Below are 26,018 nucleotides of genomic sequence, written 5' to 3' on the forward strand. Positions count from 1 at the left end.
AGGCTGCATCTTCTCTTTCCATCCTCTCTCCTAGCAGCCTGGTTGCCACTTCTATCACCACCCATTTAAGCAGAATTGTTCCTGATTTATCCCTTCTGTTCTTCTCTTTCTGGCTGGACTGGTGGGGTAGATACATCCAGGGGATGCAGTCTCTCTTTTTCACCCCCTGGCATGGAAATCGGGGTGGTGGTGGTGGTGTCAGCACCTTCCTGCAACGAGGGGCTGGGGATGGAGCTGGGCTTTGCATTTACAGCCCCGGGGGTAGAAATGCAGGTGATTTTCTCATGGTGAAACCCTTCAACACTAAAGGTGAAGCCCTGAAGGGGACTCAAAATCCCTTTGGGCAGCAATTTTGTCACCCTCAGGGCACAGGCATCACCTCCCCCTGCATGTCCTGTGTACAGGGGTGCTGGGCACACCTGGGGCCATGTGGACATGGCCTGATCCCATCACACCTCCTGGACACCCCCCAGGAGCCGAGTGAGGATCTGTGATGTGTTTTACAGACCAGACGCCACCAGAGTGGCAGTGACAGGGCTTGGGGACACACAGGAGGACGAAGCTGTGCTCCTCACAGCCAGGGACCATCCCCTGCAGGGGTCCTGGGCATGAGAATCACCTGGATCTTCACCCCAATGACTCTGCTCCAGGTGAAACCACTGATTAATCTCATTAAGCTTAATTGGCACAAACTGGGTAAGGGCTGGGCTCACCCCAGGTGCCAGCTCTTAAAAGCTTCTTTGTCAGAGCTCCTTGAGGCTCCTTAGAGCAGGGAGCAGTTGTTTTCCAGGAGTTTCTGGGGAGTCTGGGCAGCCTGGGATGTCTCTTGCCAAGCTTCGTGTTTGCTGTTGCTCTGAGGAGTGAAGACCCGGGGTGACCCCCAGGCTGGGACGTGGCTGGAACTCCCCGGGCAAGCAGAGGAGCAAAGGTGGGAGCCTGGGGGGGCATCTGTGGTGTGGGGAACCTCTGTGTGCCCCAAAGTGGTACCAGCACCGGGGTCTGGCTGCGGGAGGGCCAAGTGGCACCTGGCTTAGGAGGGAGCTAAGGGAAGGGGGAACAGAAAATCCCAGTATTTCAAGCCAGTGCTGTAATATAAGGATGTGAGAATTTGACTTAAAAACGTGTAATAACTTTAATATCAAGCTTTGGAAAAAAAAAAAGAAACCCAAAGCCCCACGGATTCTGGGAAAAGAACATCAGAATGCTGTGTGTATATATATATATATATGGAGAAATTAAAAATCTGTCTGGCAGCCCAGAGGCTCCAAGCCCGGGGCTGATGCTGTTTTGGATGTAAGGGATGTTCGGGGGCAGACAAAGCTTTGGGTTTATTTTGCAGCCCCTCAGAGGTCAATAACGAGGGGAGGCAAAGCAGCAATGGGGCTGTGTTTGAGCTGCTGCTCCTGGCTATGTCTGAGCAGGCAGACTCGGGCTGGGTGAGCCTCGAGGTGTTTGCCGGGGAGCTCCTGGCGGGACCAGGCGGTGTCGGTGCCGGTTCGGTGCCGGTCAGGAGTCGCGTTCTGGGGATGTCCCCAGGCAGGGACAATGAACACACAGGGGCTGTGCTGTCTGGACCTCTGGAGAACCGAGGCTGTGTTCCCCCGGTGCCATCGGAACCGTGTGGCTGCAGGGAGGGAGGTTCGGGTTCGGCGCCCACTGCCCGGCTCGGCGGGCAGGGTCTGATCCGCCGCCATGGCGCTTCGCGTTCCGCCGCAGTTTGGCTCCGCTGCCGCGCCGTACGGCGGTTGCCATGGGGACGCTGGGTGCGGCCTAAGGCGGCGGGGACCCCCGGGCTGCCCCGGCCATGTCGTTCCGTGACCTCAGGAGTAAGGAGCTCTGCTGGGGGGGACGGGACTGGACGGGCTGGGAAGGGCCGCGGAAGCTCCCGGTGTCGTCCCCCTGGGGCGTGCGGAGCGACCCCCGTCCCGCTGGGTGCTTCAGCAGCCGAGCGGGTCGCGCTTTTCCGTGGAAATGTTCCCCGTGGAGAGGCGGGGGCTGAGCAGAGACTCAGCCGAGGGCTGCGGGAAACTTGCGGGCAGGGAACCTGACTTCCCATGGGCTGCCAGGCTGGAGGTGGCTGCGTTTCCGTGGTGTGTTTAGCAGAGGGGAGCTGCTTCCACAGTGTTTCTGGCCAGTGAATCTTGTGGAAAAATAGTCACCTCCCTCAGGCGTGTTTTCTATCGAAGTGACACTTTTTGGTTAACCCGTTCAGTTTGAGTTTTTTACCAGTACTTTGGGCAAGGCATACCTGATGGTAAATGAACAGGGAACCGGAGTTGTTGGCAATGTCTGTGTTGGAGAAGTAAGAAGGGATCCCTGCTCTTGCTTGTTTTTTCAGATTTTACAGAGATGATGAGGGCTTTGGGGTACCCCCGACTCATATCCATGGAGAATTTCCATACCCCCAACTTCATGCTGGTCTCAGAGGTGCTGCTGTGGCTGGTCAGAAGGTTGGTTTCTTACCTTGTTGCTGCAATGGTTATTGGTTCCACCTGGTGTTGTCCATGCTGTGGCTTTAAAAAGGTAAAAAAAAAAAAGCCATGGCACTATTCTGCTACCACCCAGCTGTAGCTGTACACCCACTTAACCCATTGTCACTCTTTGATTAAACATTTATGAAACCTGAGGTGCTAGTTAATTTGAGCCAGTTAATTTTGCTGCTGTGCAGACCCAGGTGAAGGGATGTGTGCAGGACCCCACAGTTACAATTCCTCCTGGAGGAGTGCTCAGGTTTTATTTACAGCTTTGGAGCTTGTACACAAACCCTCTGGATGAGTTCCAGGGGCTGCAGTAGGAGCTGGAGATTTATTTTCTGATCTTGTACATGCTTAGTTTGGTTTTTTCCTCACAAATGACCCAGTCTCTTTAATATTGCACACGAATTTCTGGTCAGAAGCTGTGTTTGCTTCTTCCCCAGGTATGAGCCTCAGACTGATCTTCCTTCTGATGTGGAGACAGAACAGGACCGGGTCTTCTTCATTAAGGCAGTGGCTCAGTTCATGGTAACTCTGCCTGAGAAATACCAATTCCACAGGAGCTTTAATGCTTCCCCTCCTAACCCCTTACAGTTCCCTTGCAATGGGGGCACTGAGTGGGGCTTCTGCTCTTGTGTATGTGAAATACTTGGGCTGGGCAGGCTGATCCTTGACTCTGCAGCTGAGTGGCTGAGCACTCAACTGGGAGTTCTGGTTCTTCTGGGCTGGGTCTATCCCACTACCAGAATTTGGTTCTGTGTTACTACTCAAGAAGATTTTAAATTAAAGTAAACTTTCAGGCCATTGGTGTTCTTGCAGTATATTTCTGTTTCTCTTTTCCCTTGCATTAATCTGACCTTCAGAACAGATGTAAGTGGTTTTAATAATACTTTAAAGCTATTTAGTTGTTATAAAATCAGTTACCATCTCAAGCTTTCCAAACATGAAGTTATCTTCTTGAGTAAGCAGTGCTGCTGTACCAGTCTGAAAAAAACCAACCAACCAACAAAACTTGGCTGTCTTTTTCCTTTGGAATTCCTGTCTTTAACAACCTCCATGATGATGTGGTGTGTTACTCTTCTTTGTACAGGGGATGTTGAACAGCAATTAATGACTGGATCAATTTAATGACCTGCTTCTCATAACATTTAAATACCTACCATTTCTGTGATTAGTTTTTTTAGATCCTTTCTACTGAAAGGAATTATAAGGGGGGATCAATTTTTGTTTGCTTCTTTAGTCAAAGATTGCCTCGAAGTTTTACCAGGAGGTTGGTGTTGGCTCCTCAGGGTTCTTCATTTATAGAATCTTGCCAGGAATTTCAAGATCAATATTTGTGTCCCTTCTCTGACAGATCTGTCACTTCTGTTATGCTCTTTTCCCCCCCTTTATTATTTTGGAAGTATAAAAAGTTAGTATTGTAATTTTTTTGTGATTTTTAACTTACTGCTTTGTTTGTACTTTCCAGAGATGGAATGCAAGGGAATAAAATCACTAATATAGTAGGGAAAAATCTGAGAGATACAATAAAATATTCTTAAGGTGCTGCTGGAAGAGAAGACAGTTAAATGAGGATAGTTGATCATATTCCTCTCAATCATTAAGGCTGAAATTTACCTCTCAGCAGCATCATCACAAGACCAAGGGAGCACTTACAATCTACTTAAACTTAATTTGAATTTAAGTGCTCCATAGGGTTTTTGCTAATCTTCATGCAGGGAAGAATTAATGGATAGTTTGAGGGTTTGTTTTTTTTTCTTTCTGCCAGTTATCTGCAAATGTTCCAACATGTAAAAAGTGCACATTTCAGAAAGAAATTTTTTGTAGAAGCATCAGTAATACAATGAGGCAAACTTGTGCTTCCAAAGAGGAAAGTTTATTTCTGTAAAGCAGAGCAGGGTGCCACCAAAAAGAGCTTTTGACTGCAGTGTGAAGAGGTAAATGGGGATTTTGTTGTTTGTGGCACAGTGAATTCCTCCCTCCTTTCCTAAGGCTACCAAAGCTCACATAAAGCTGAACACCAAGAGGCTCTACCAGGCAGATGGAAATGCTGTGAAGGAGCTGCTGAAGGTCACCTCTGTGCTTTATGGTGCTATGAACACCCAGGGAGGGGAATGTGCAGACCTGGGCGAAGAAGACAGCAGCAAGTTCAAGTTTGATCTTGTCTCAAAGGTAAGGAAGCCTTCTGCTCTTGTCTTGGGCAAGGGTTTTGTGTTAATTTTTGAAAATCAAATCCATTTTCTAGCTGGAACTTAAGCAGAGAATGTTCTTGTGAGGGATGGGTATGGTTTTATCTCATGCTTTCTGTAGCAGGGATTATGTGCTATGGGTTGTTTGAATCCCTCTGAATTCTCAACCAGAAGTATAATACAAAGCAACAGTGGCATGAAATTGGTTATCTATGGTTTGGTTACTGTTGAAATAATAGAAATATTGGAGCAGGCCAGAATAAAAACTGTATTTTATCTACTAACTTTGTTGCCATGGGAGGAGTTTGCAAAATACAGACCAAAAGTTGGTTTTCAGCATTGAGGGAAAGGGAAATCTTCATGTTATCCCAGCAGACATCAAAGCTGTGCAAGCCCTTAAAATAAATGCCATGTCTAGATGTTAAAAAAATAAAACCCACCAAATGCAGCCCTTTGAATAAGAGGAATTCCTTTTACTGCTTTTTTTTAGTTTTAACACCACTTTTATGTTCTAATATTTTTAGCCTTTGATTCTTTATATCTTGGGAGGCAAAAAAAGTGCTATTCTTGGAAAAATGGCAGAGCTGTAAATGATTCTTGCTCTCTGCAAGTCAGGTGTGTCTCTGAAGAAAGCCCTTGAAGAAAGAATGATCACACACTTGTAGATAATCAATATTCATTGCCCATGCAATGTCATACCTTTTGGTATATATAATTTTTACTTTGGCCTCTGGAAAAAGGGATTTTTTTTTTCCCCTTTGCCCCGGGCAGCACATGGACCAACAACTGTCAGAGTGAAAGCTTTGGGGAGGATGGGGTTTTCTGGTTGGCCTGAAGTGGATGGGGTTTCACCCAGAATCCTGTGTCTAACTCTAACCTCTGTCTGGACCCCTTTAAAGCCCAGAGTCAGGTTCACTCTGATCCCAGCCAACAGCTTCAATACTACAGTAGAGTTTCAGCCACTATACAGACCCCCTGTGCAGTTTCAACAGCAAAATGGGAAAAATCTGTCTGGGCTTTTCTTTGTGATCCCAGGGATTCTCTTTTGTTACTCAGTATTTGGTTGCTGTGTTTCCAGATTGCTGACTTGAAGGCAGCCAGACAGCTTGCTTCTGAAATCATCTCCAAGGGAGCAAGTCTGTATGACTTACTTGGCAAAGAAGTTGATCTAAGGGTAAGTTTGTGGTGCAGAGTGAATAAAAACTTGTTCATGGGCAAAAGGGCAAGATGAATCTTTGGGAGGGAGGGAGGAGTGAAGAAATGATCCAAAAACTTTCTTTAGCACTAAATAAAGCAATAATGGCATTCAAGGTCAGCTGTGATCAGTTGAGGAAGGATGCTCCTGAGTTACCAAACACTGAACATCCAAAATCCAAAAGGAAAAAGTGAAGACTTGCTCTCTGCAGCTACCTGAAAGGAGGTTGCAGTGAGGTGGGGGTTGGTCTTTTCTCCCATGTAACAGATGAGAGGAAATGGCCTCAAGCTGTGCCAGTAGAGCTGTAGATTGGACATTGGGAATAACTTCTTTACTGAAAGATTGGTCAAGCATTGGAACAGGCTGCCCAGGGCAGTGGTGGAGTCACCATCTCTGGATGTGTTCAGAACACAGGTAGAAGTGGCACTTGGGGACATGTTCTGGTTGGTGTGATGGAGTTGGGCTGGTGGTTGGACTTGGTGGCCTTAGAAGTCTTTTCCAACATGACTGAATCCAGGATTTATAGCACCTCAGAGAAGCTGACTGATTGCAGTGTCTGGAGTTCCTGTGGACATCTTAGCAGGAGCCCATCAGGAAGCTGACTTGTTTAGGCTTGGAGTCATTAGATGCAGTAAGATAGTAAAGCAAAAAAAAAAAAAAAATCCCAGTGAAACTGTCTCTGTGCTGGTGGCAGGCATAAACATTTCTGACCTTCTCAAGGTTGTTTTCATTTTGTTTATATCTTAATTATCTCCAAGCCATGTAAAACTGAACAAGGATTATTTTAATTTTTTTTTACATGTGTTTAGTTTGTGCTGAGATGGGCAAGGCAGTGGGTCTGTTTTCTAATGTTCCTTGGCACTTACTCCACCTGTGACCCTGAGCAAACTGTTTATTCCCTGGAGTATCCTCTTTTATAAATCAAGTAATTTCTGTGATTTTGCAGATTAAAGCTTTTAACAGCCAGATTGTTTCCCACAGTGTTTCCTAGTCCACAGTGGATACATTTCTGAGTAAGTACAGGGCATTGCTCCAAGTGGTGTGATGCATGCACACAGTATAAGCTGGTTCCAAAAGTGATGGCAGTTATTGAGAATCTCTTTACTGCCTCCAGTTTGTGAAATGCTGGAATTAAACTCTTAGGAGAGCTGAAGGCATTTAGCTCCAGCTGTGGAACCGAGCTGGTTATTAGTTACACTGAGAAGAGTTGCCACCAAGGACATTTAACTTGATCTCTTTATTGGCAGCTTTTTGATTAAAGAGTGTTTCCCCCCTGCTGACACTGCTGTAGCTTGCCTCCTACTCTTTCTGGACAGAGGTAGATCTGATTTGAGTGGCAGCTGCATTATTCAGTACTCTTGGAAAGCTAATGGCAAAAAAATTCTTTTATTTGGAACACTGGAATCATTTTCCATCTGCCAAATATTGGTTCTTGCTCTGAGATGCTGCCTGGGGGAGGCTGATAAACCAATTTCTCTCATTTCCTGTGCTTGGTTACAAAGTAGCCACCCGTAAGATTTCTGGTGGAAACTTGTGACTTGAAAATTTCTGCAACTGGGGAATTAACCTGGTTTACTTGAATTTTTTTTTGAACTGTCCTGCAGCTAACCCAAATCTAACCTATCAGTTTTGAGGGAAAGGGCTTATTGCAGAGTGGGAAGCCAAAATCAAACCTTGCAACTCTAAGGTATAATTGAATCAGTACTGCCCTATGTTTTGATTGCTTTATCCATAGCCATGGGTATGTGCTATGTTGATTTAATACTTGTGGATGTCTTTTCTGTAAGAAATTATTTTGTAGTGCATTTCCTGGGAGTGTTTGGCTTGAAGATGTAGCACCAGCTGTAAATTGATGGGTGGCTCATTAGGGACCAGTTGTGTCAGTGCATTGATAATTTTGTCAGCTAGTTGAAAGATCTGAATTGTTCTGGTTGGAAAAGACTTTTAATATCATAGAGTTCAATCATGAACTCAGCTCTGAGTCCACAACTAACTCTGTCCCTCAGCACCACATCATCACAGCTTTGAAACACCCCCAGGGATGGGGATCCAACCACCCCCTGGGCAGCCTGTGCTTCCAATTGGCTTCATCCAAAGGGAGGTGCAAAACATGAATTAAAGTCTCAGCCCTTCCATGCAGCACCAGGTCCACCCAGGGAGGATAAATAATGTCAGCAAATCATGTCTCTGGTGTGCCTTTGTTTTCTTTAATAATTGTCAGCTTCACTTTGTCAAAAATAATTTTACACTTGGCTTCCCTGATTTTTAATGAGTATTTATGATGTAACACCATAGCCAGGGAGCCTTTGACACTGCAGAGGAAACACTGGTAAACAATCAGTGCTCATGAATACCTCTCTGGTTTTGCATGTTTGTTTTCTCAAGTTGTAATTACCAGGTATAGTCCTAAATTGTTCTGCTTCTAGCCTCCTCTTACCTTGATAATTCTTTCTGTATTTTTCCATCTCTCCTGAGAACTCTGTTTTTAATAGTTAATTTAATGGAAACCTGGTGTGTATTAGAGTGTGTATTGTGATTAGTACACCTAATTGCAAAGAGTACATTACTCTAAAAGAAAATGAATGAGGCTGTATTTTTCAGCTCAGTTTTATTTGTCTTTTTTCTTTGTAGCACAGGGAATTGTGAGCACAGCTGGTGGCAATGGAATAGCTGGTATTTGGACAAATCCAAAACACTGGTTTTGCCTTCAAGTACCCAGCCTGTTTGTAGCCACAGGCTTAATCATGAGCAGAAAAGCCTTGTGTAAAGCCAGGCTTTAAGAATCTCTGTATTAACTGCATATTTTGTCTGGGGTGAGACCTGGTGGTGAGGATGAGTTGGGCTGGAAGAAAAATGTGCTTTGTTTGCTAATGTGGGGAGTCAGAGATAAAGTGGTTGTGTTAAGTTAATTTTCTTTTATTTGCCTAATGGCTTAACAGTGTCTAAATTGACCAACTCAGGTGTTAAATATTTTTCTTAATATCAGTATTTTTCATTGGGTATTTCTTTTTTCAATGTCATCTTTCTTCCCTTTACTCCTTTTCTATATAGGCAGTTGCAGGGTATTTCCTGAAAAGTGATGTTTAAAATAACTTTTTTCTCTCTGAGACTTCTCATAGGATGGTAGGAAGTGGCCCAGTCACAGATGCCTAGGGAAGCTGTTACAAACATCCATTAAAAATTTGTGCCCTCAACATATATTTATTTTTTCAAATATATTTCAATTGTATATGAATATAATGGCCCACTGTAATGAGAGCTGCAATGGTCCCCTTGGATTTTCCTCTCCCTCTCTTTGGGTGCAGGGCAGTTTATTGCCCTGACCTCTCCTTTTCCAGGTCAGCCCTGCTTCTGTGTATGAAAATACAAATTTCTGCTTTTACATTAGGTCTTTCCCAGCAGATGTGCCTGTAGGATTGGACCTTTTTCTGGCAAATGATGTGGATTTCTGCATGGAGACTGGGGGGTGTACAGAAACTTCCATGGGCAGCAGAGGGAAATATAATAAATGCTCTCAGAAATATGATAATAATGCTCTGAGTATCTACTGAGCTATCCTGTCCCATCTTCTTCCAAAGGTGTCCCACCTGTGCTGTCATCCAGGAACTTTATTGTGCAGACTCCTTTTGTATCTTCATCCAAATTAACCTCTTGCTGTTGGAGCTGGTATTTCCCTGCCCATACAGAACATTCACAAGCACTTGAGGCAGTGTCAGCTGTCACTGCCACCAACAGATGTAGTTCTTGTCACCATCCCCAGTGCAATTTGTCTTTTCTTGTGCCAGGAAAAATTCATGCAACTTGTGGCAGAATCATTCAGGGAGCTGACCCAGCAGATGAATAAGCTCAGCATAAAAAGCATAATTTTTTATTAGCTCCCTGCTTGGGTTTACCTCAGTCAGTGGGGACAGATCTAGGCTGCTCTGCAAGTACTTGCAGCCTGGAGTATCTGGCATGGTAACAACAAAATAATTGCATCTGCTTCCAGAACTCCTCTTGTAGGAGGCTGGGTACATCCTGTTGCAGTGTGTGTGAAGCATTTTCAGATCCTTAGTCAGGTGTTCTCTAGAGAGATTTCAGTTCCATCCTCATCCACCTGCTGCCACATGGTTTGCCTACATGAGATGATTTTAAGGACTCTTAGCTGCAAAAATCTTCCTCCTCTGCTCTGCAAACAGCAACCCAATGTTTTGATGCCATGGCCAGCCCAGTGTTGTCAGGCATCACACAGACAAGTGCACACTGAGCTCCTTGGCCTCTCTGTCCCCAAAGCTGGCTAAGATGAAGAGGTTTTTTTTCATCCTTTGGGATCTAAGCAAGGATTACTATTTTCATGGTCATAGAATCATAGAATTGTTAGGGTTGGAGGATTCTGAACCATTTGGTTTCCAGAACTGGAGAGGCCTGTACATCCACGTGTTCTGGTGTGCATGTAGGTGCAGATGTCTGACTGTTGGGTGCTTCATAAGGCTTGGTTGTTGCACAGTTTTTACCACACCACCCATCTCCCTGTGCTGTCATTTTCATGGCTTTTGTTATAATGATATTTCTATTCTGTCTGGCATACCTTGCTCAACATGTAATAACTGGGGAAGTTCCCAAAAATTGAAGAGTACTTGCAGCTCAGACAGTAGCACTTACCTGGCTTTGAAAAGGTACCTTACTTGCTTGGTGTTATTCCCAGCATCACTTAACTGTCTTTTTCATCATCTCCTGTTCTTTAAGTCATCTGAGCCATGTTGAATAAATATTAAATCCTACTCCATTTATTATGCAGATGATCATACTATTGTTGCTTGACCCCCACCCTCAGTTCTGCATATATTAGTTACTTTGTGTAGTATTTAAATACACTGGTGTATTTTTTTCATAGGAAGCAAGAACAGAATCTATTGCCAGACCTTTGGAGATAAATGAGGCTGAGAAGGTGATGAAAATTGCCATTGGCTGTGTTTTGGTAAGCAAAATTATACCTATTCGGTTGCAAAATGCCATTTTTTTTTTTCCTGCAGGAAAAAAGGGCTCTTCTGGCACACAGCTTGGGCTGTTGAGCAAAGCACACATCACCTCAGCAAGGCCATGTAGTGCTGCCTCTGGTTAGTTAATAGCTAATGCTGAACTTGAGTTCGTGGCTGCTGCAGACTTTGGCCTTCAGGTAACATCAGATGTGTGAACAGTTCAAGGCAGAGCTCAGTCCCTGAGGACTTCTTGTGTGGTTTATTTGGGAAATCTGTTGTGTTCTGTGGGAACAAGCCTGGCAATTGAAACTGAGAACTTTGCTGGCAGATTGCAGGAGGTGTTGGCACAGGGATGCTTGGGAGCTGGCAGTCAGAAATCTCAGCCTGCAGCAGGAAGGATGGATGAGGCTGGCAGCAACACCTGGGAGAGCCTGCTAAGACCTTCTCTGCTCTGAGTGTTGCTCTGTATAATGGGGTAGGTTTGGTGTGGAGAAACATTCCTCCAGTGGATACATCAAAGAAATGCACCTGGCTTCCATTAGCCTCTCTCTTGGGAGAAGACAACAGAAAAAGTTTTGCATTTTAGTTGTGTTTTCTGCCTCTTAGGAGCTCAGGAGTTGCCTCAGAAGCTCTACAGGGGGGATAAAAATTGCTTAAAGCAGCAGAGGTGTCTACATCCCACCCCCAGTGTGTCAGCCATGTAAACTTTGCAGAGTCAAAGCTGCAAGGGCTGTGTTTGAGAACTCAGTGTCCTGGTACCTCTGGAGCTGTGAAGCAGGGAGGCTGAGGTGGCCAAGGGGTGACCCTGTGCCAGTCAGTGCCATAGCACAGCATTGCCATGGCTCTCATTTCAGGACCTTTTGTCTGTCCCAGGCTTGGCAACACTGTCCTTGCTCTGCTGCTTGGGTTCCTCTAATGCTTCTGAACCATTTCTCACAGCCACTGTGCAAGTATGGTGGTTAATTAAATCCTAGTGATTACTGTGAGTTATTTAACTGCAAGCTGTAGCCACTCCAGTGGTATAATTACCAGAAGTGGAGTTCCAGATTTAAAAGCCAGTGCACAATCAATAGGTGCTCCTGGCCAGCTTTCCTTCTTTCTGCTCCCATTCACAGTCTGTGTGAATTCTGAATATTGCTAATATGCATTTCTATTTTAGGCAGCAGTGCCAATAAACTAACAGCAGCAAAGCAGATGGATTTTCTTCTTGGGAAACACCACCATGTATTCTCAGCTGGTTTAGTTCTGGACTGGTATTCTCAGCTCATATTAATAAACTGGAATATTCCCACTTCCTTCTGATTCCTGTAGCACATGCTGTAGTGTTCAGGATGCTTCCCAGATTTTTAAAAGATAGGTAAAGCAAGACTTAGTAAAGGATTAAGACACTTAGAGCAAGTTCTTTGTAAAACTGATTTTTCTCATGATTTTCATAGCCTGGCCAAGCTCTCACTGCTACAAACTTATCTGATAACCTGAGCTGTGAGGTGATGTGGAAGAGTGGTCAGCATCTGGCAGATCATTCTTATCATTCCAGTGCAAGCCATGCTTCACTTGTTCCTTCTCTTCTAGGAACAAGTCCAAAAGACTAAAGACATGTTGAATAATGTGGCTTTGGATGAAGCCAATTTGGAAGCCAAGATTGAGAAACGAAAATTGGAACTGGAGAGAAGCCAGAAGAGGCTCCAGACTCTGCAAAGTGTTCGGTAAGGATTGTGACCTGGTTACTGCTGCACGAGGGAGGGAACTGCACACTGTGAACTCTTCAGCAGTGAGGAGCAAAGTCTGTAAAGAGACTGAGCTGTGACAGCCTCTGGATGAAGTGTTCTTTTCTCTAGAGACCCCCAGCTGAGGTTGCAATTGTTCATTTTTCTGTTACCCTGTATTTGAAATTGGAATTTCAGGACTGTTAAGAGTGGCCAGATTATTAATTAGTGGGGTTGCTTAATTGCTGCTTGAGCTGTACAAAATGGCCAGGTAGTGTCTTTTTCTTGACATTAAACCTAGATGGTGACAGGGTAGTTCTGAAAATAACTGGTGCAAATGTTCCTTGTGTTTCCCCCAGAGACTTCTGGGGCCACCAGCAATGATTTTTCATCCCTTGTTAGGGTCAGGTCCAGCTGCACACACAAAAATGCTTATTTCAGAATTCTGCATGCCCAAGTCAATATTTCACTGAATAGTTTGTGCTTGTTCTCTCCAGTCCTGCTTTTATGGATGAGTATGAGAAGATTGAGGAGCAACTGCAGAAAGAATACAGTAGCTACATAGAAAAATTCCATAACCTGGCCTACATGGAGCAGCTCCATGAGGATTTTCGACAGACAGAGCAGGAGATGTTTGAGGTGAGAGTTCAGAAGTGCTCAGCCTTCCCCTGGGTCACTGCCTGCTCTCTGCTCCTGTGCCTGAGCCCCACAGTGCAATGTTCATCACCAGCCTTCAGGCATATTCTCTTGAAGCCTCAAATATTTTGCTATATAATTTGCTTGAGGGATAAAATAACATCTTTTTAAAGACAACAGATATTTGTCAACTTCTTAATCCTTATGAACCCATTTCCCATTAACTTCCCTTTTTATAAGCATTCTCTGTAGATGATATTTCACATTTGAAGTCAGTTTGTTTTCATGGGTCTTGTTTTGTTCTACATCTTCCCCTTATCTTTGGCCAAAAAAAAAAAAAAAAAGTCCTCAATCAAATCATAATCTTGAAATGAAGCCTAAAATCTGGTTTTTTTCCTTCTATTCAAATGCCACTGAGGCTTAATACGAAAAGCAGAAATGTTTTGAACTGAGCTATCTGTTCATAAATTCATGCAGAGAAGTTGGTAATGAGTTGACATAAACATCTTCAGGGTATTTTTCTGTTAAAAGATAATAAGACAAAGCATTTGTTGTTCAGGGCTGTGCTCATGCTTAGAATATGGAGAGCACTTTTTTATCTTTTATTCCTCTTTCTGTAAGGTATCTGGAAATCTACCTATAAAGTTTGCCTGTCTAGTTCTATAGCTTGAGGTTAAGCCTGAAAGTACCCATTTAGTTCCATTTCACTGCCAGTCTATTGGTCTGTTTAAAGCTTTTCCCTAGGGAGTGTTTGGGAAGATCCAAAATAAAGAGGAAAAATAGGTAAATCTGACAGTTCTTCTTCAGAACTGAAGAGAGGAGCATGGGGGTCAAGAACAAAAAATAGACATATCTAAAAGTACTTAAAGTATTTAAAGGATGAGATTCTAACCAAGTCTGGGCAGCAATCCAGTGACTTGAGTAGCCCTGAGTGGGCATTGAGGTAACAGTGCCCAAAATCAGGCTCCAGGACTGGGTAACTGTAAAAGGATGAAGAGTTTGAAGTCCCAGCCAAACCAGGAGACTTGCTGGTGCATTCCTGTTTCCAAACCAGTGGGTGGATTTCTTTATTTTAGAAAGGTGGCAGAGTGTTTAATCCATTCCAGGTTAGTCACTTGCCAACCTGTACCTCCAGGGTACATCACTACTTCTGGCACTCTGGGTCTGCTTTTCAGGTGGTGCTTAGTAGCCTTGGGTTGCTTGTTGGTGAAGCAGAACTATGGGTCATTTGTTACATGCTTGAAAAAAGAGACATTTTTATTTCCAAAATGATTCTGCATGTTGTCCTAAATTCATCATCTCATGTCATTTTCCCAGTCAGCAGACAAGAGAGGTTATGAGGATGATTAGATTTAATAAATTTGAATACATGCTCTCTCCAGCTGTCAAAAACCACTGAAAATTGTCTTAATTTTTTTCAACCTTGATTTGTCTTTTGTTCCACCAAGCAAATCTTAATCATCTCCTGCAGCAGAAGTGAGAGCCAGTCCTTCTCTCATTGCTGTGTGTTTTATTACAAAGCTTGCCAGGAGAAAGCAGCAGCAATGTTGAATGATGGATCCAGCACTCTGAGTGCTGCTCAGTACTGAGGGCTGATTCCTGAGCCCTTTTCCTTGACTTAGGTGCATGGCTTCAGGAGGAGTTTTTGTTCTGATTGAGAGGCTGTTGCTGAATAATGAGACCAATTCCTGGTGCACTGGGACTCAGAGCTGTTTTGGTACCCTGCTGACGTTCTCAGCTAATGACTTGAGCCAGAGTGCAGTTTGTAATTAGAAAAGTGATTTAGGGATTGTACCTGAGCACACAGGTTTAATTAAGTGACATTCAGCAGCTGAAGCACTTGTGCTTTTCCAGACTGCAGTGCTGATGGTTTGTGTGGATTTTTTGGGTTAGTTCTTCCATGTGGTAGGTGTATGGTTGCATGGAGGGAGCTCCTCTTGTTGTCTTGAGCTCCCTGGTGGCTGTAACAACGTGGAGCAATCAGGGAGAGTCTCCTGCCAGGCACTGGATGGAGAAATCTGTGTTTAAAGGAGCCTGAATGTGTGGAATCTGGATGGATGAATTGCCATGGCTGAACAGTTGATTGGTGATGGAATTGTCACCCCAAAGAGCACCTGCCCATTTGGTGTAGAAGCCCTGGGAAATGTATGAAAAATGGGGAATTCTTTGTTCTCAGCTCTCACTTGTGAAGGTGTCAGAAGTCCTGACATGACTCTGCCTTTGAGTGAGTTTCTGAAACTTGCTGACAAACTGGCATGTGCTACTTAGTGGTGAATCTGAACAACTTAATTTGGAGGTTTTTTTCTTATGGTTTCCTTTAGTCTCTGTTAATTTTCAGCCACCTCTTTTATTCTCTTTCTGTTGTGCTGCCTGTGGAATGAATCCATCATCTTGTACTTCTGAGCAGAAGCATGGTTTGGTAATGCCATGTCTCCTCAAAGATTTGTTCTTATTTTTCTGCTTTGTGAAAGGATTCACTGCACTTCATTAATTTTTAACCTGTTTTGAAGTTGAAGTTTCTGATTTTTAGACAAGAAAGTTATGAGAACTTTGTCTGCTCTAAAAATCAAAGTTTCAGAGTTGGGGATTAAAATTTCTGTGGACTACAAATGAATGTTCCTCTCAAAGGACAATGCAGACTAATACAGTTCAGAAAGGCATTTTTTCCTTTAGAATTTACCTTTTCTGTAGACAGAAGATGCTTATTCTTTCTTGTACTTCAAGGAAGAAGTACTCTGAAAAGCACTTTGTTCCTCAGCTGCTTTTTCCTAAGGTATATTTTAAGGCTGCTTTTTATGCTGCTGTAGTGAAATCTCTACTAAGGAATTCCATGAAGTGGTAGGCACATGGAAGAGCCATGTGTTCTAAGCCACTCAGTCATTTTCTCTGCTTTGGCATTGCTTAAGCCATTTTTCTTGTCATCATTATGACAATACTATCAGGAAACACAGTCTAGCATGATTAAGCAAGAAAAAGCCAAAGCAGCAGACTCTATTGTGACTTTCCCTCTGCAATTCCTCCTCCCCAGATAAAATCTCCTGTTCATTAAACTAATGGATTTTGGTTTTCTGTTTTTTTTTTTTTTTAAATCAGAGTTCCATACCCAAAGCTGCTGTTTTATTCTGAATATGCACATAAAAGGGAATATTTGGGATCTGCTGCACTCTGAGATACTCTTTTTGGTTTTGCTGCTTTTCATGTCACTTTGCATTCAGTTATCCCATTTGGAATATTGAATCTAAACACTCCAAATAGCCAGACAGAAGGTTAATATAAAAAAAGATCAGTTACAGTCTTTAATTTGTTTTTGTTGCTGAAATTAGAGAAGAAGGATTTATGAGGTGAAACCTGATGTTTCTGTAGATCACTGGCTGCCCAGAATTACCTACTTCTTTTGTATTAAAAATCATAGGCTGGTGCACAGGAACACTCCTAGAAACTCCTTGCCATTCCCTTTCAAAAGAGATTTGTCTGCATTATTCACCATCCTTATTTTCTGCTTTTCTAACCCACCCCAATGAGATACCTAAAAATAGCTTTGTCCTGGTCTTCTAAGCTGGTAGTTAGAAAACTCCTGGTGAGCAGGAATAGCTGGAGAAATGGTAAAACACAGGTCTCTACTTCTTGTGCTTGTGCTCTAACAGGACTTAGGGAAAGGCTTTGCTGGTGCTGCCTCATAATTTGGGATTTGCCAGGTGGGAAATAAGAAATGAACTGAAGTGTCAGCCACCCATAGAAGGTATTCTTAGGTATAAGAAACTTTGGAGGTAATTGATCTCAAGATGGAAGGTTCTGTTATCAATTTCTAGAACAGCTGAGTTCACCAGAAAGTACTCTATAATATAATAAATACTTTCTCTGAAAAGAGTGAATAATTCTGGCTCCCCTTTGAGCCCTTCAGGGTTTGTGCTTCCTGTGACTTGGGGAAAGGATAATTCTGATGTTAAATTCTAGCAGTGATGTGTCAGTGGCTGCTTTATGGTGTGAATCAAGACACAGCTGTGACTGCTAACTTCCAATCACTGTTAATTTGGATGTTAATTTCTTCAGGCAACTGCAAACTGACCTCAGGTTTACACCATGGAATCGTACATTAATTCAAATAAATCACACATCCAACCAATATTACTTGAAAGCTGAGTACAATAAAAATGTAATACATGAAGGGAATGCTCAATGAGGTGTTATTGAGTCATTGTCATTCACATCTTCCACAAAAGCAAATAGGAAAAATGGAGAGGAGTTGTCATTACAGTCAACTTGCATTGTATCTACTGATGAACACATTTGATTCCCAGGACAAAAAAATCCACCTCCTGTCATGTTGATTTGGGCAGTAGTGAGTTCTGAGTGTTAGTGCTGATGTGCTTGAAAGCATTTTAACTGGAAAATTCTGGGCAGAAAATATAAGTCTGAATCTTTTTCTTTTTTATTTATTTTTTTTTTCTTGGTTCTGGGGATGATTTAAGGGCCTATGATCCTGACTTGCAGTCTGTGCCATTGTCTTCCCAATCCTTTTGTCTCTTCACAACCCTCTTGCTGTGCCCTGTTGTAGGGATAGATCCTCAGCAGTGTGCTCAGTGCTCTGCCACCTCTGTTCTGCTCTCTTGGCTCTGACCTGGGGTTCCTGGATGGTTTCTCCTGGGACTTTCAACTTCAAGCCTTAAGGCAGCTTTATTGAACCTGAGCCTTGCTGGAGCTGAAGGGAAGATCCTAACCTAGCATGTCCCCCCTGGATGTCCTGTAGGCAGGGTCTCTGTGTGCCTTTATCCAACTGAAAAAGACATTTTTGCAGGTACTGGTTTTGGTGAACCATGACAGCCCCTGGGGAGGGACTTTCTGTAAGGGCCTTAATGAAAGGACAGGGGCTCATGGCTTTAAATTGTAAGAGGGGAGATTCAGGTCAGATATGAGGAAGAAATTCTTTGGTGTGAGACTGGTGAGCCCCTGACCCAGGGTGTCCAGGGAAGGCATCCCTGGCAGCCCTGATGGGGCTTGGAGGACCCTGGTCAAGGGAGAGATGTCCTTTTATCTTTCTTCCTTGTCTTCATGATAGCAAGAATGAAGCTCTTAACTATTAACATGTGTATCCTTGGAATGATAAACCTTTCAATGTTTTGAGGTATCTTTCTGACTTTTGTTGATGCAAGTGGGCTTCAGTAGCAACTTAGGGGGTCTGTTTATGGGATCATTGGAGTTGGTATCAGGATGCTCCCTCCTGTGGTGCCTGTGCACTATGAAGTGACCAAGAGGAATGCTCTTGGCTCTCCTTCTACTGAGCCTACTCAGTTGGATTTGGTGTTTCACTGGGAAGTATTATTCTGTCAGCTTGAGTGCCCAATATGCTTCTGCCCCATTTAGTGAAGTCCTGTAGCTGTATCTGTTACAGTCCAGTCAGTGAATATTTCTCTGTCAAGAAGCAGCAAACCAAAAGGTTTGTAGAGCTCAATACTGGAGAAAAATAGCCCAGAGAGACCAAGTCATGCTGTAAAGTAGCCTGAGATTTGCTGCTTTTTCATAGCATTTGATTTTAGAGTGATAAATCAATGGCAGGTAATGGCTGGGACAGGAGAGTTTTAGGAGAAAAAAGCTTTCTCTGAAGAAGGATAATGAATTAAATTAATAGTGTAAAATAGACACTACAGAAGAAATTAATCCTCATCCCCTTCCACTGACAGGAATGGTGCCAGTATTATGTTAGCAATTGGTGAATTTCTGGTATCAGTTAAGAATATGAAGTATTCTCAAGTATGCTTTAGATGTGCTTCAATAGAAATGATTACTGTAAAATGGCTATTAATGGGGAGAGGCAATGTCTGTTCCAGCACATGAAGGCCAGGATGGGAATAATGAGAGTAAGGAGGAGACAGATGGTCTTAATAGAGGCTGATTTTCAATCCATGTGTGCTCATACAGTGGAAGAATGACCTCTAAAAAAGTTGAAATGGCCAGTGGTGATGGCTTTCAGGTGGTGGAGATGTGTAAATGACTAAAAACTAAATAGTTAGTAGGGTGAACCTTGATGAGGGATCCAGAGAAACAAGTTCATTTTTTTTTTTTTTTTTTTTAGTGCAGGGCTTTGCATTTGAAGCAGTGGACTGTTTGTTTGGGTGTTTTCTGAAGCACTGAACCTGATTTAATATCAAGGGGGAAGAGTTTGCTGCTTCAGTGCTAATCTGACAGCTCTGTCACAGTGATGGCACTTCATAACCACTCAGGTGGTATCATCAGTCAAAGAACAATAATCTCTAGATGGGAGCAATCACTGTCTGTGCCAGGAGGCCAAGGTCCTGCATTATCATTGGGTTTAAGCAGCTTCCCTGGGGTTCCACCCTGTTTAGTGAGTGCAACAGTGCAGGTTTTTTTCATTTTCAGTTTTGGTAGCTTTTGTAGGACAACAAAGTCCTGGTTAAATCACTATAGATAACAGATGGGAAATCAAAGGATCTCTCTGGTATTAAGTAGCCAGCAGTGTATTTTTTTTTTTTTTTTCTGAAGTGAGAACATCTGCAAAGAAATAAGCATTTTAGAAGCTCAAGGTTACAATGATTTAGTTTGTGGCATGATCTGTGTTGTTTTATAGGTCAGCAGTTTGTCCCCTGATCCTTGAGCACAATCTCCCAAAGGTCTCCTCACCCATTGCAAGGCAATGCTCAGCAGGTTCAGGATGCTCCTCTGCAGTGGGAGTAGCCTCTCCCCTTCACCTCCCAGCCTCCTCTCTGCAGTACCTGTGCCATCCTCCAGACACTGAAACTGCCTCAGCATATTTCTCTAATCCTGGTGGAATCGGAGCTGTGCACCTCCTGATTCCTCCTATCTCATTCCCTATGGAATGTGGGCAGGTACTTGTGCTGCTCTCCCAAGGAAGGTACCAGAGCTTCTCTGTTTAGTGTCCCCACTTCTCATCAGGCCATTGTCACCACTGCCTGACAGACCTAGTTTGAATTTTTGGCAAGCCTCTCACTAAAGATTCTTCTGCCCCACTTTCTCAGCTGGATCTCATCTCTCTCCCATAGTCAAAGGGCAAACCCCCTCTGCCATTGCATTCACTGTTAGTATAGTTACAGACATGTTCCAATTCAGACCATAAATCTGGGCATGAATTTAGGGTGAGGTATTGAATAGTAGCTGAACGTGACAGGAAGCATCATCTTTAGAAGAAGAGCTCTGGGTAGGAAGGTTGGAATGCTACCATGAGCTTCAGCTCTGCAACCTCTGTCTCGTGTTCTTTTCCCTTTCTGTTGTACCTAGCAGGCTGCCTTTTATTAAGAGTACTGTCACATTCCCTTCTCAGGCATCTCTAATTTCTCCTCATCCTTCTATCTCACCCCTGCTGAACAAGTGGCAAGACTCTATTATGAAAAACAAATGTCATTGTGTGCGTGTGGCAAGAGCTCATCTCAGCTGCTTTGTTCTTCTACAATGCCAGAAACAGCTGCTGAGATTAATGGGCAAGGTGAAGAGGAGATGTTTCCATCCATCACCAAATTGGTTCATTTTAAATGTAGTACAGAGCAGCAGGATTACCTATTCTCCAGCAAATCACTAGAGGAAAAAGAAAATCAGCCAAAGGAAGGAAACATTTTTCCTTATTAAGATGAAAATGTTATGCATAAAGATATTTCTAGAGAGTTCTGGGATTGGGAGGATGTCTGAGAACAGAAGTAGCTTAGGCAAAAATTGAAGCATGAGCATCTGAACCAAAAAAGTCAGAGCTGCAGTTATTGTCCTGTTGTATGCTCATACTTATCCCCTTTCTCTTTGCCTCAGTTCTTTTACCTTCCAGCTAGTGGTAACCATGCTGTCTGCCAGGAGGCTGCAGGGCACAAAATCCTTGCATTCAAAATTGCACCTGTTTTGTCCACAACTTTCACACCAAAACTTTGATATTAATTTTATAAATTAAAATAAATTATCAAATGCTGCATAACTTTTGCTCTTTTAGGGTTTGAGTCTTTTTAGACTTATTCATTTGCAATGACTTCAGCAATGTGATTTTATTGTTTAAACTGAGACTCCAGCAGCATTCAGGTGTATCATGAAGGACTGGCAGGCAAGAAATCCTGTGGCTTATTCAGGTCCTGGATCCTTGCCTGAAGGCAGACACTGAGTCACTTTCCAAAAGGGCCCTTTTCATCTCAGGGCAGGAATTTTCTGTGGGATTAAGACAAGTGAACTCATTTTCAAAGTCCTTAAATGAGGCTCCAGCTGGTGGGAATGGGGGGTTGATTTTCAGTGCTCTGTTTCACCTGGGTGCCTGCTTCATATCCTGACACTCATGGGCAAAGTAAGCAGAAACTCCTGGGTTGCAATTAAGACCCTGTTTTCATAAAGTACTCTGAAGGCTGAAATTTTCCATCCTCATTCTGCCTGTGAGTGCCCTCACCTGGTGCTGGAGGACCATCCTTGCCTGGGTCCTATGGCAGCTTTTCTAATTCAGTTCTTTTCATCTCTTACAGGAAGCAGCAAACATGTTGCTCATGCAGACCAGGCTGAAGGAAGAGGAACAGCACCTGCTTCAGGGTGGGAGTAAGTAGGATTTCTATTTCTAATTAGCAGAAAAATTGTGAAGTGCTGACTCCTTTGTGCAGCAAGCACCCACTTAGGAGCCTGAAGCAGAAGGGTCATGGCATAGGTGACAGAGTCAACAGGCTACATTTGAAAAAGTAGAAAGGTAATAACTGGACACAGTGGGCATGTCCAGGGGGGATGTAGGATGGTGGAACCCTGTGCTCCAGCTAGGACAGATCACAAACAGCATTTGACAGGTCTGCCACTTAATGCTGCTGGGGAACCTGTCCTCAGGTGTCTTTATTTGTCCCCCCCTCAGTGGGCAGCTCATGCTCAGGAGGTTCCAGGGAGAAGCAGAATGGGGGTGGAACAGAAGTGCTTTGGCACAGTAATGGGAAGGGCTCTGTGTGGCATCCTCAGCTCTGGTGCTGTGTAACAGGATGGACACAAATGACAATCTGAAAGGGAGGAGTTGCTGCAAAGAAAAAAACCAACACCCAAGCCCCAAAAGGACATTTTGTTAGCAGGGAGAGCCATCACAGGTGAGAGAGTCTCATTCTCTTAACATACATCCTTTATTTAGGCTCCATGTGCCTCTTTCCCAAGGACCTTGGGCAAACACTGAACAAAACCCTGTTTTCCTGAATCCCAGGTAAAGAGAAATAGTATTCAGGTCTCAGCACTGAGTGATTCCTTCATTTGCCAGAGAAGAAAACTGTAACATTGCTGGAGCCTTGTAATCTTACCAGCTCATCAAATATATCCCTTGCTGATACATCTTGTTATTAACTTATTATTGCAATGGAAAAGATTATAGAGAAATGTCTAATATTTGTATATTGTCTGATAATTAAATACTGAAAAGATGTGTCAGCTCATTACTAATCATAATTAAAGTAGTTATTTCCATTTTCAGCTCAGACATGTGTGTAATTAAATGTACCTGAGAAAAAATTGCCTAATTTCTCTAAATAATCAACAGCTATTGTTGCTGTGCTGGGTGCTGGCCTCACCTGGAGTCCTGTTGGGTTTGCCATGGCAGAGCTGAGGCCATCAGCTCTTGCAGAAAGGCCACCATACAGCATCAGCTCCAGGCTGTGGGATGAGCTGGTGGAGAGGGGCTCAGCTCCTTTATGTGAGTGAGGTCTCGAGAGGGCTGGTGCTGGAACTGCTTTCATTGATCTGAGGATGTCTCACTGTTTTTCTAACCTGCAATGAAATGAAAAGGCAGAGTCTAACAGGACAACTTTTGCTAATGCTTATGTCAGGGTAAAAGGCTAGGAGATGCATTAATAAGCTCACACTTTCTAAACTCTTTTAAAAGGTTTTTATCTTTAGCTCAGCTGCTGACACAGTACCTCTGACTGTCCATATGCTTTACACCCAGAGTGTATTTTGGTCAGAGTCCTTATGGTACAACCTGAGGACTGTCCCAAGGCAATAGTTGATATTTTCTGCTGCTTTGGCACACCTGGGATGCCTTCCTTAGGGTGTGGACTCTGGCTGTTCCTCTGGGCTCTCAAGCCAATTCTCTGTCTCTGCAACTGTATTGTTTTTAACTAAACTTGGACTCAAGCAAAGGCAGAGACTGCAAGCATCTCTTGCCTCCAGCTGGTATTGTGACTTGTGGGGTGCTTTGAGTGATGTTAATTTTTGTTTTAAGCAGATAATGATTCTGATGTGGAGATTCAAGAGGATGAAGGATCCAGTAGTGAAGTGGAAGAGCAGGACATCATGAGGCAGCACACCACAGAAACACTGCTGAGAGGTATCTTAAATTTCTTTAGTTGCCTTTATTCAGAAGGATGTGCTGGAATTATCTGAGTATTCTTAAATGTAAGAAGACCCTGTTTATTGTTCAGGGACATTGGCACTATTCAGTTCTGGTGAGCTGTAAGGGAATAATGTCTCTGGAAAAAGCACAGTGCTTTCAGGGGAACAAATTAAGGTTTATTCAATGAAAAAAGTATCATGGGAGGAAAATCATTCCTTCGTATTGCCTTCCTGATTCTGAAGGAACTTTATACAATGTCTTAAAGTAATGCTATTTCTCATTGCATTTATTTCCCTGTAGCTAATAGGGTCTCCTTCAAAAGGAGACCTTTAGTGAGTCCATCATTGTGGAGTAGTCAGATGGACTTACATGGACTGGGATCTCAGTCTCCCACTGCCATTTCACTAGTTCTCTAAAATGTAAACTCTGAATTTTCTCTTTCATTCTTCCTCAGTGTTATCCATGAGTGACTCTGTGGTGATTCTCTTTGCTCTTGCAGGGAGAGCTGGTGCACGGATTGTGGGAACAATGCAGGGAGGAGACACAGAGGAAGAGGTAAGAAACCATCCCAGGTGTCTCTGGAGCTTCCCTGACAGCCCTCCCCTCAGCTAGAGAACACCTTTCTATGGGCTGAATCTTCAGACCCCAGGCCTGCTTTTCCCTTCCTCTCTCTCCTGCTGTCTGCTCTCATCCTCAGTGTTTTCCCATTTTTCTTTTGCTCTTGGGATCTCTGTGCACTGCCCTGTGCTTTAGCCTGAACCTGCAGGCTGTATCCCCAGCCTCTGTCACTTGCTGCTGTACTTGGCTTTGCTGCTTTCTCCCCTGCTCCCATTCTGGGTATTTTCTGTTTCCTTTTATGTTCTTGTGGTTTTTATTTTTCCTGCTCTGCCTCTCCTGTTCCTTCCACCCTGGTTCTCAAGGGGAGATCTGCCCCAGCACGGCCAGGCACACACAAGAGCAAGGCACAGGTGAGTTTCTCTCCTGCAGTTCACTTTCTTTCACTGTGCCTTGATTTTATTTGGTCTGGTAATGGGTATGAATTCAAAGTTAAACACCCTGCAAGGCTTTTAATACCTCAGATTCAGCAGAAGCCAGGGAGTTCAGATTTGTCAGCCCTGTGAAAGGGGGAAGGAGGTTTGCAATAAACTGAATGGAGCAGCCACTATCTGGTGAATCAGCTGCTGGTGAAATCCATGGTGACCATCAGCTCCCAGAGGCAGCTCAGCTCTGGCTTTTTGTCATTTTGGAAGGCAGACAGCAGAGCAGCCAAAGCTGGAACAAAACCTCTATCAGAATCTGCTGCTGCTCCCTGGAGCAAGTCCACATCTGGATCCATACCAGTCCAACCAGTGCTCCCCACAGCCCCTGCCTGTGGGGCTGCTCAGAGGGCAGGGGACAGGGACAAAGCCACCTCACCTCTGCCAGCAGGTGTCTGTCAGCTTTTGAGCTGACAAAGATGCTGTGCCACCTGAGGAGTGAACTGGCCATGAATTCCATTTGCTTTCCCTCAGGAGGACTTGGGGGACAGCGAGGTTGACCTGGATGAAGATGAGGAGGAGGATGATATGGAAGATGACAGCATGGAAATCTCACCCAGCAAATCCAACCCCCGAGCAAGGAAGCCAGAGCCACTAGAGGAAAGTGACAATGACTTCTGACCTTCTGCTAGCAGGACCAGGAGGCACCTGAAGTACAAACTTTGGAGAGTGTGCAGGCTAGGAGATGATATCCTCCTGTTTGAGAGGTGTTTGCCAGCATGGATTCAGGATTCAGTAAATAAACGTTCATTAAACTTGAAAATTAAATTTGGATTGCTGGTCCTCTGACTCTGAAAGCACAAGCAGCTTACCCATAATGAGAATCCACAGCAATGTGTGCTGCAGTTATTTCCCTAATTGCATTACAACTGCTCCTTATGTGCTGCAGTGCCAAAAAGTCACACTCCAGTGAGCATCCTGTGCTTCATTTCCCTGCAGTTTATGATGTCCAAACAGATTTTTTTTTTACCTAATAGAACTGAATTAAAAGCTGCTCTGGGAAAACACTGACATTTATTTTAAATCTGACTTAAATCTATTTATCCTAAACATATTCTTTACTTAATCAAGGCTTTGCCTCCATGAAGAGCAGTGGCAGTGAACTGTCTGATCATGGCAATGATGCAAACCCAGTGTCCCCCTGGCCTGTGTTCTGGCCCAGAATCCTTTCATCACCTCCCCCTGGCACACAGGGTGCTCCAGAGCCACACAACTTCACCCCTGTGTGTACCATCCAGAGGCACTGCAGGGAGGACCCTGCCCACCTGGCCTTGGTGCAGACCAGGGCACCAGGTACAGGTAATGCTCACTGTGGTTGAACCCAACCTTTTCAGGGAGAAAGCACAAATGTAGCTAGACCAGGGAAGCTGGGCAGAGTCTCTGGTCTGTGGTTGGGTCCATGGTGCAAGGTTAAGGTGCTTGGGACATCCCCTTTGCAGACTCTCCCCTCACCCTCCTGCCAGCTCCATCCTAAGGGTTATTTCTCCCACCAGCAGCAGCCCAGCACAGCATCTCCCAGAGTCCCTCAGACCCCACAG

General features: G+C 43.9%; 1 protein-coding gene across 4 annotated transcripts; it reads left to right on the forward strand.

The window, feature by feature from the left end:
• Nucleotides 1-1,735: 1,735 nt before the first annotated feature.
• CLUAP1 (clusterin associated protein 1) lies at nucleotides 1,736-25,248 on the forward strand. 4 transcript variants are annotated; one of them, XM_071760680.1, is made up of 13 exons: nucleotides 1,736-1,826; nucleotides 2,339-2,450; nucleotides 2,918-3,002; nucleotides 4,467-4,646; nucleotides 5,742-5,837; nucleotides 10,732-10,815; nucleotides 12,389-12,522; nucleotides 13,020-13,161; nucleotides 21,618-21,687; nucleotides 23,333-23,437; nucleotides 23,943-23,998; nucleotides 24,364-24,411; nucleotides 24,955-25,248. In XM_071760680.1, the coding sequence occupies exons 1-13, from the start codon at nucleotides 1,805-1,807 to the stop codon at nucleotides 25,099-25,101; spliced, it is 1,281 nt and encodes a 426-aa protein (XP_071616781.1). In that variant the 5' UTR covers nucleotides 1,736-1,804; the 3' UTR covers nucleotides 25,102-25,248. The 4 variants fall into 4 exon arrangements, with proteins under 4 accessions (XP_071616781.1, XP_071616782.1, XP_071616783.1 ...); XM_071760681.1 differs by having other exon boundaries at nucleotides 23,336-23,437; XM_071760682.1 differs by lacking the exon at nucleotides 24,364-24,411.
• The last annotated feature ends 770 nt before the right edge of the window (nucleotides 25,249-26,018 follow it).

Source organism: Heliangelus exortis, chromosome 17, assembly GCF_036169615.1.
Source record: "Heliangelus exortis chromosome 17, bHelExo1.hap1, whole genome shotgun sequence".
NCBI classification, from domain to species: Eukaryota; Metazoa; Chordata; class Aves; order Apodiformes; family Trochilidae; genus Heliangelus; species Heliangelus exortis.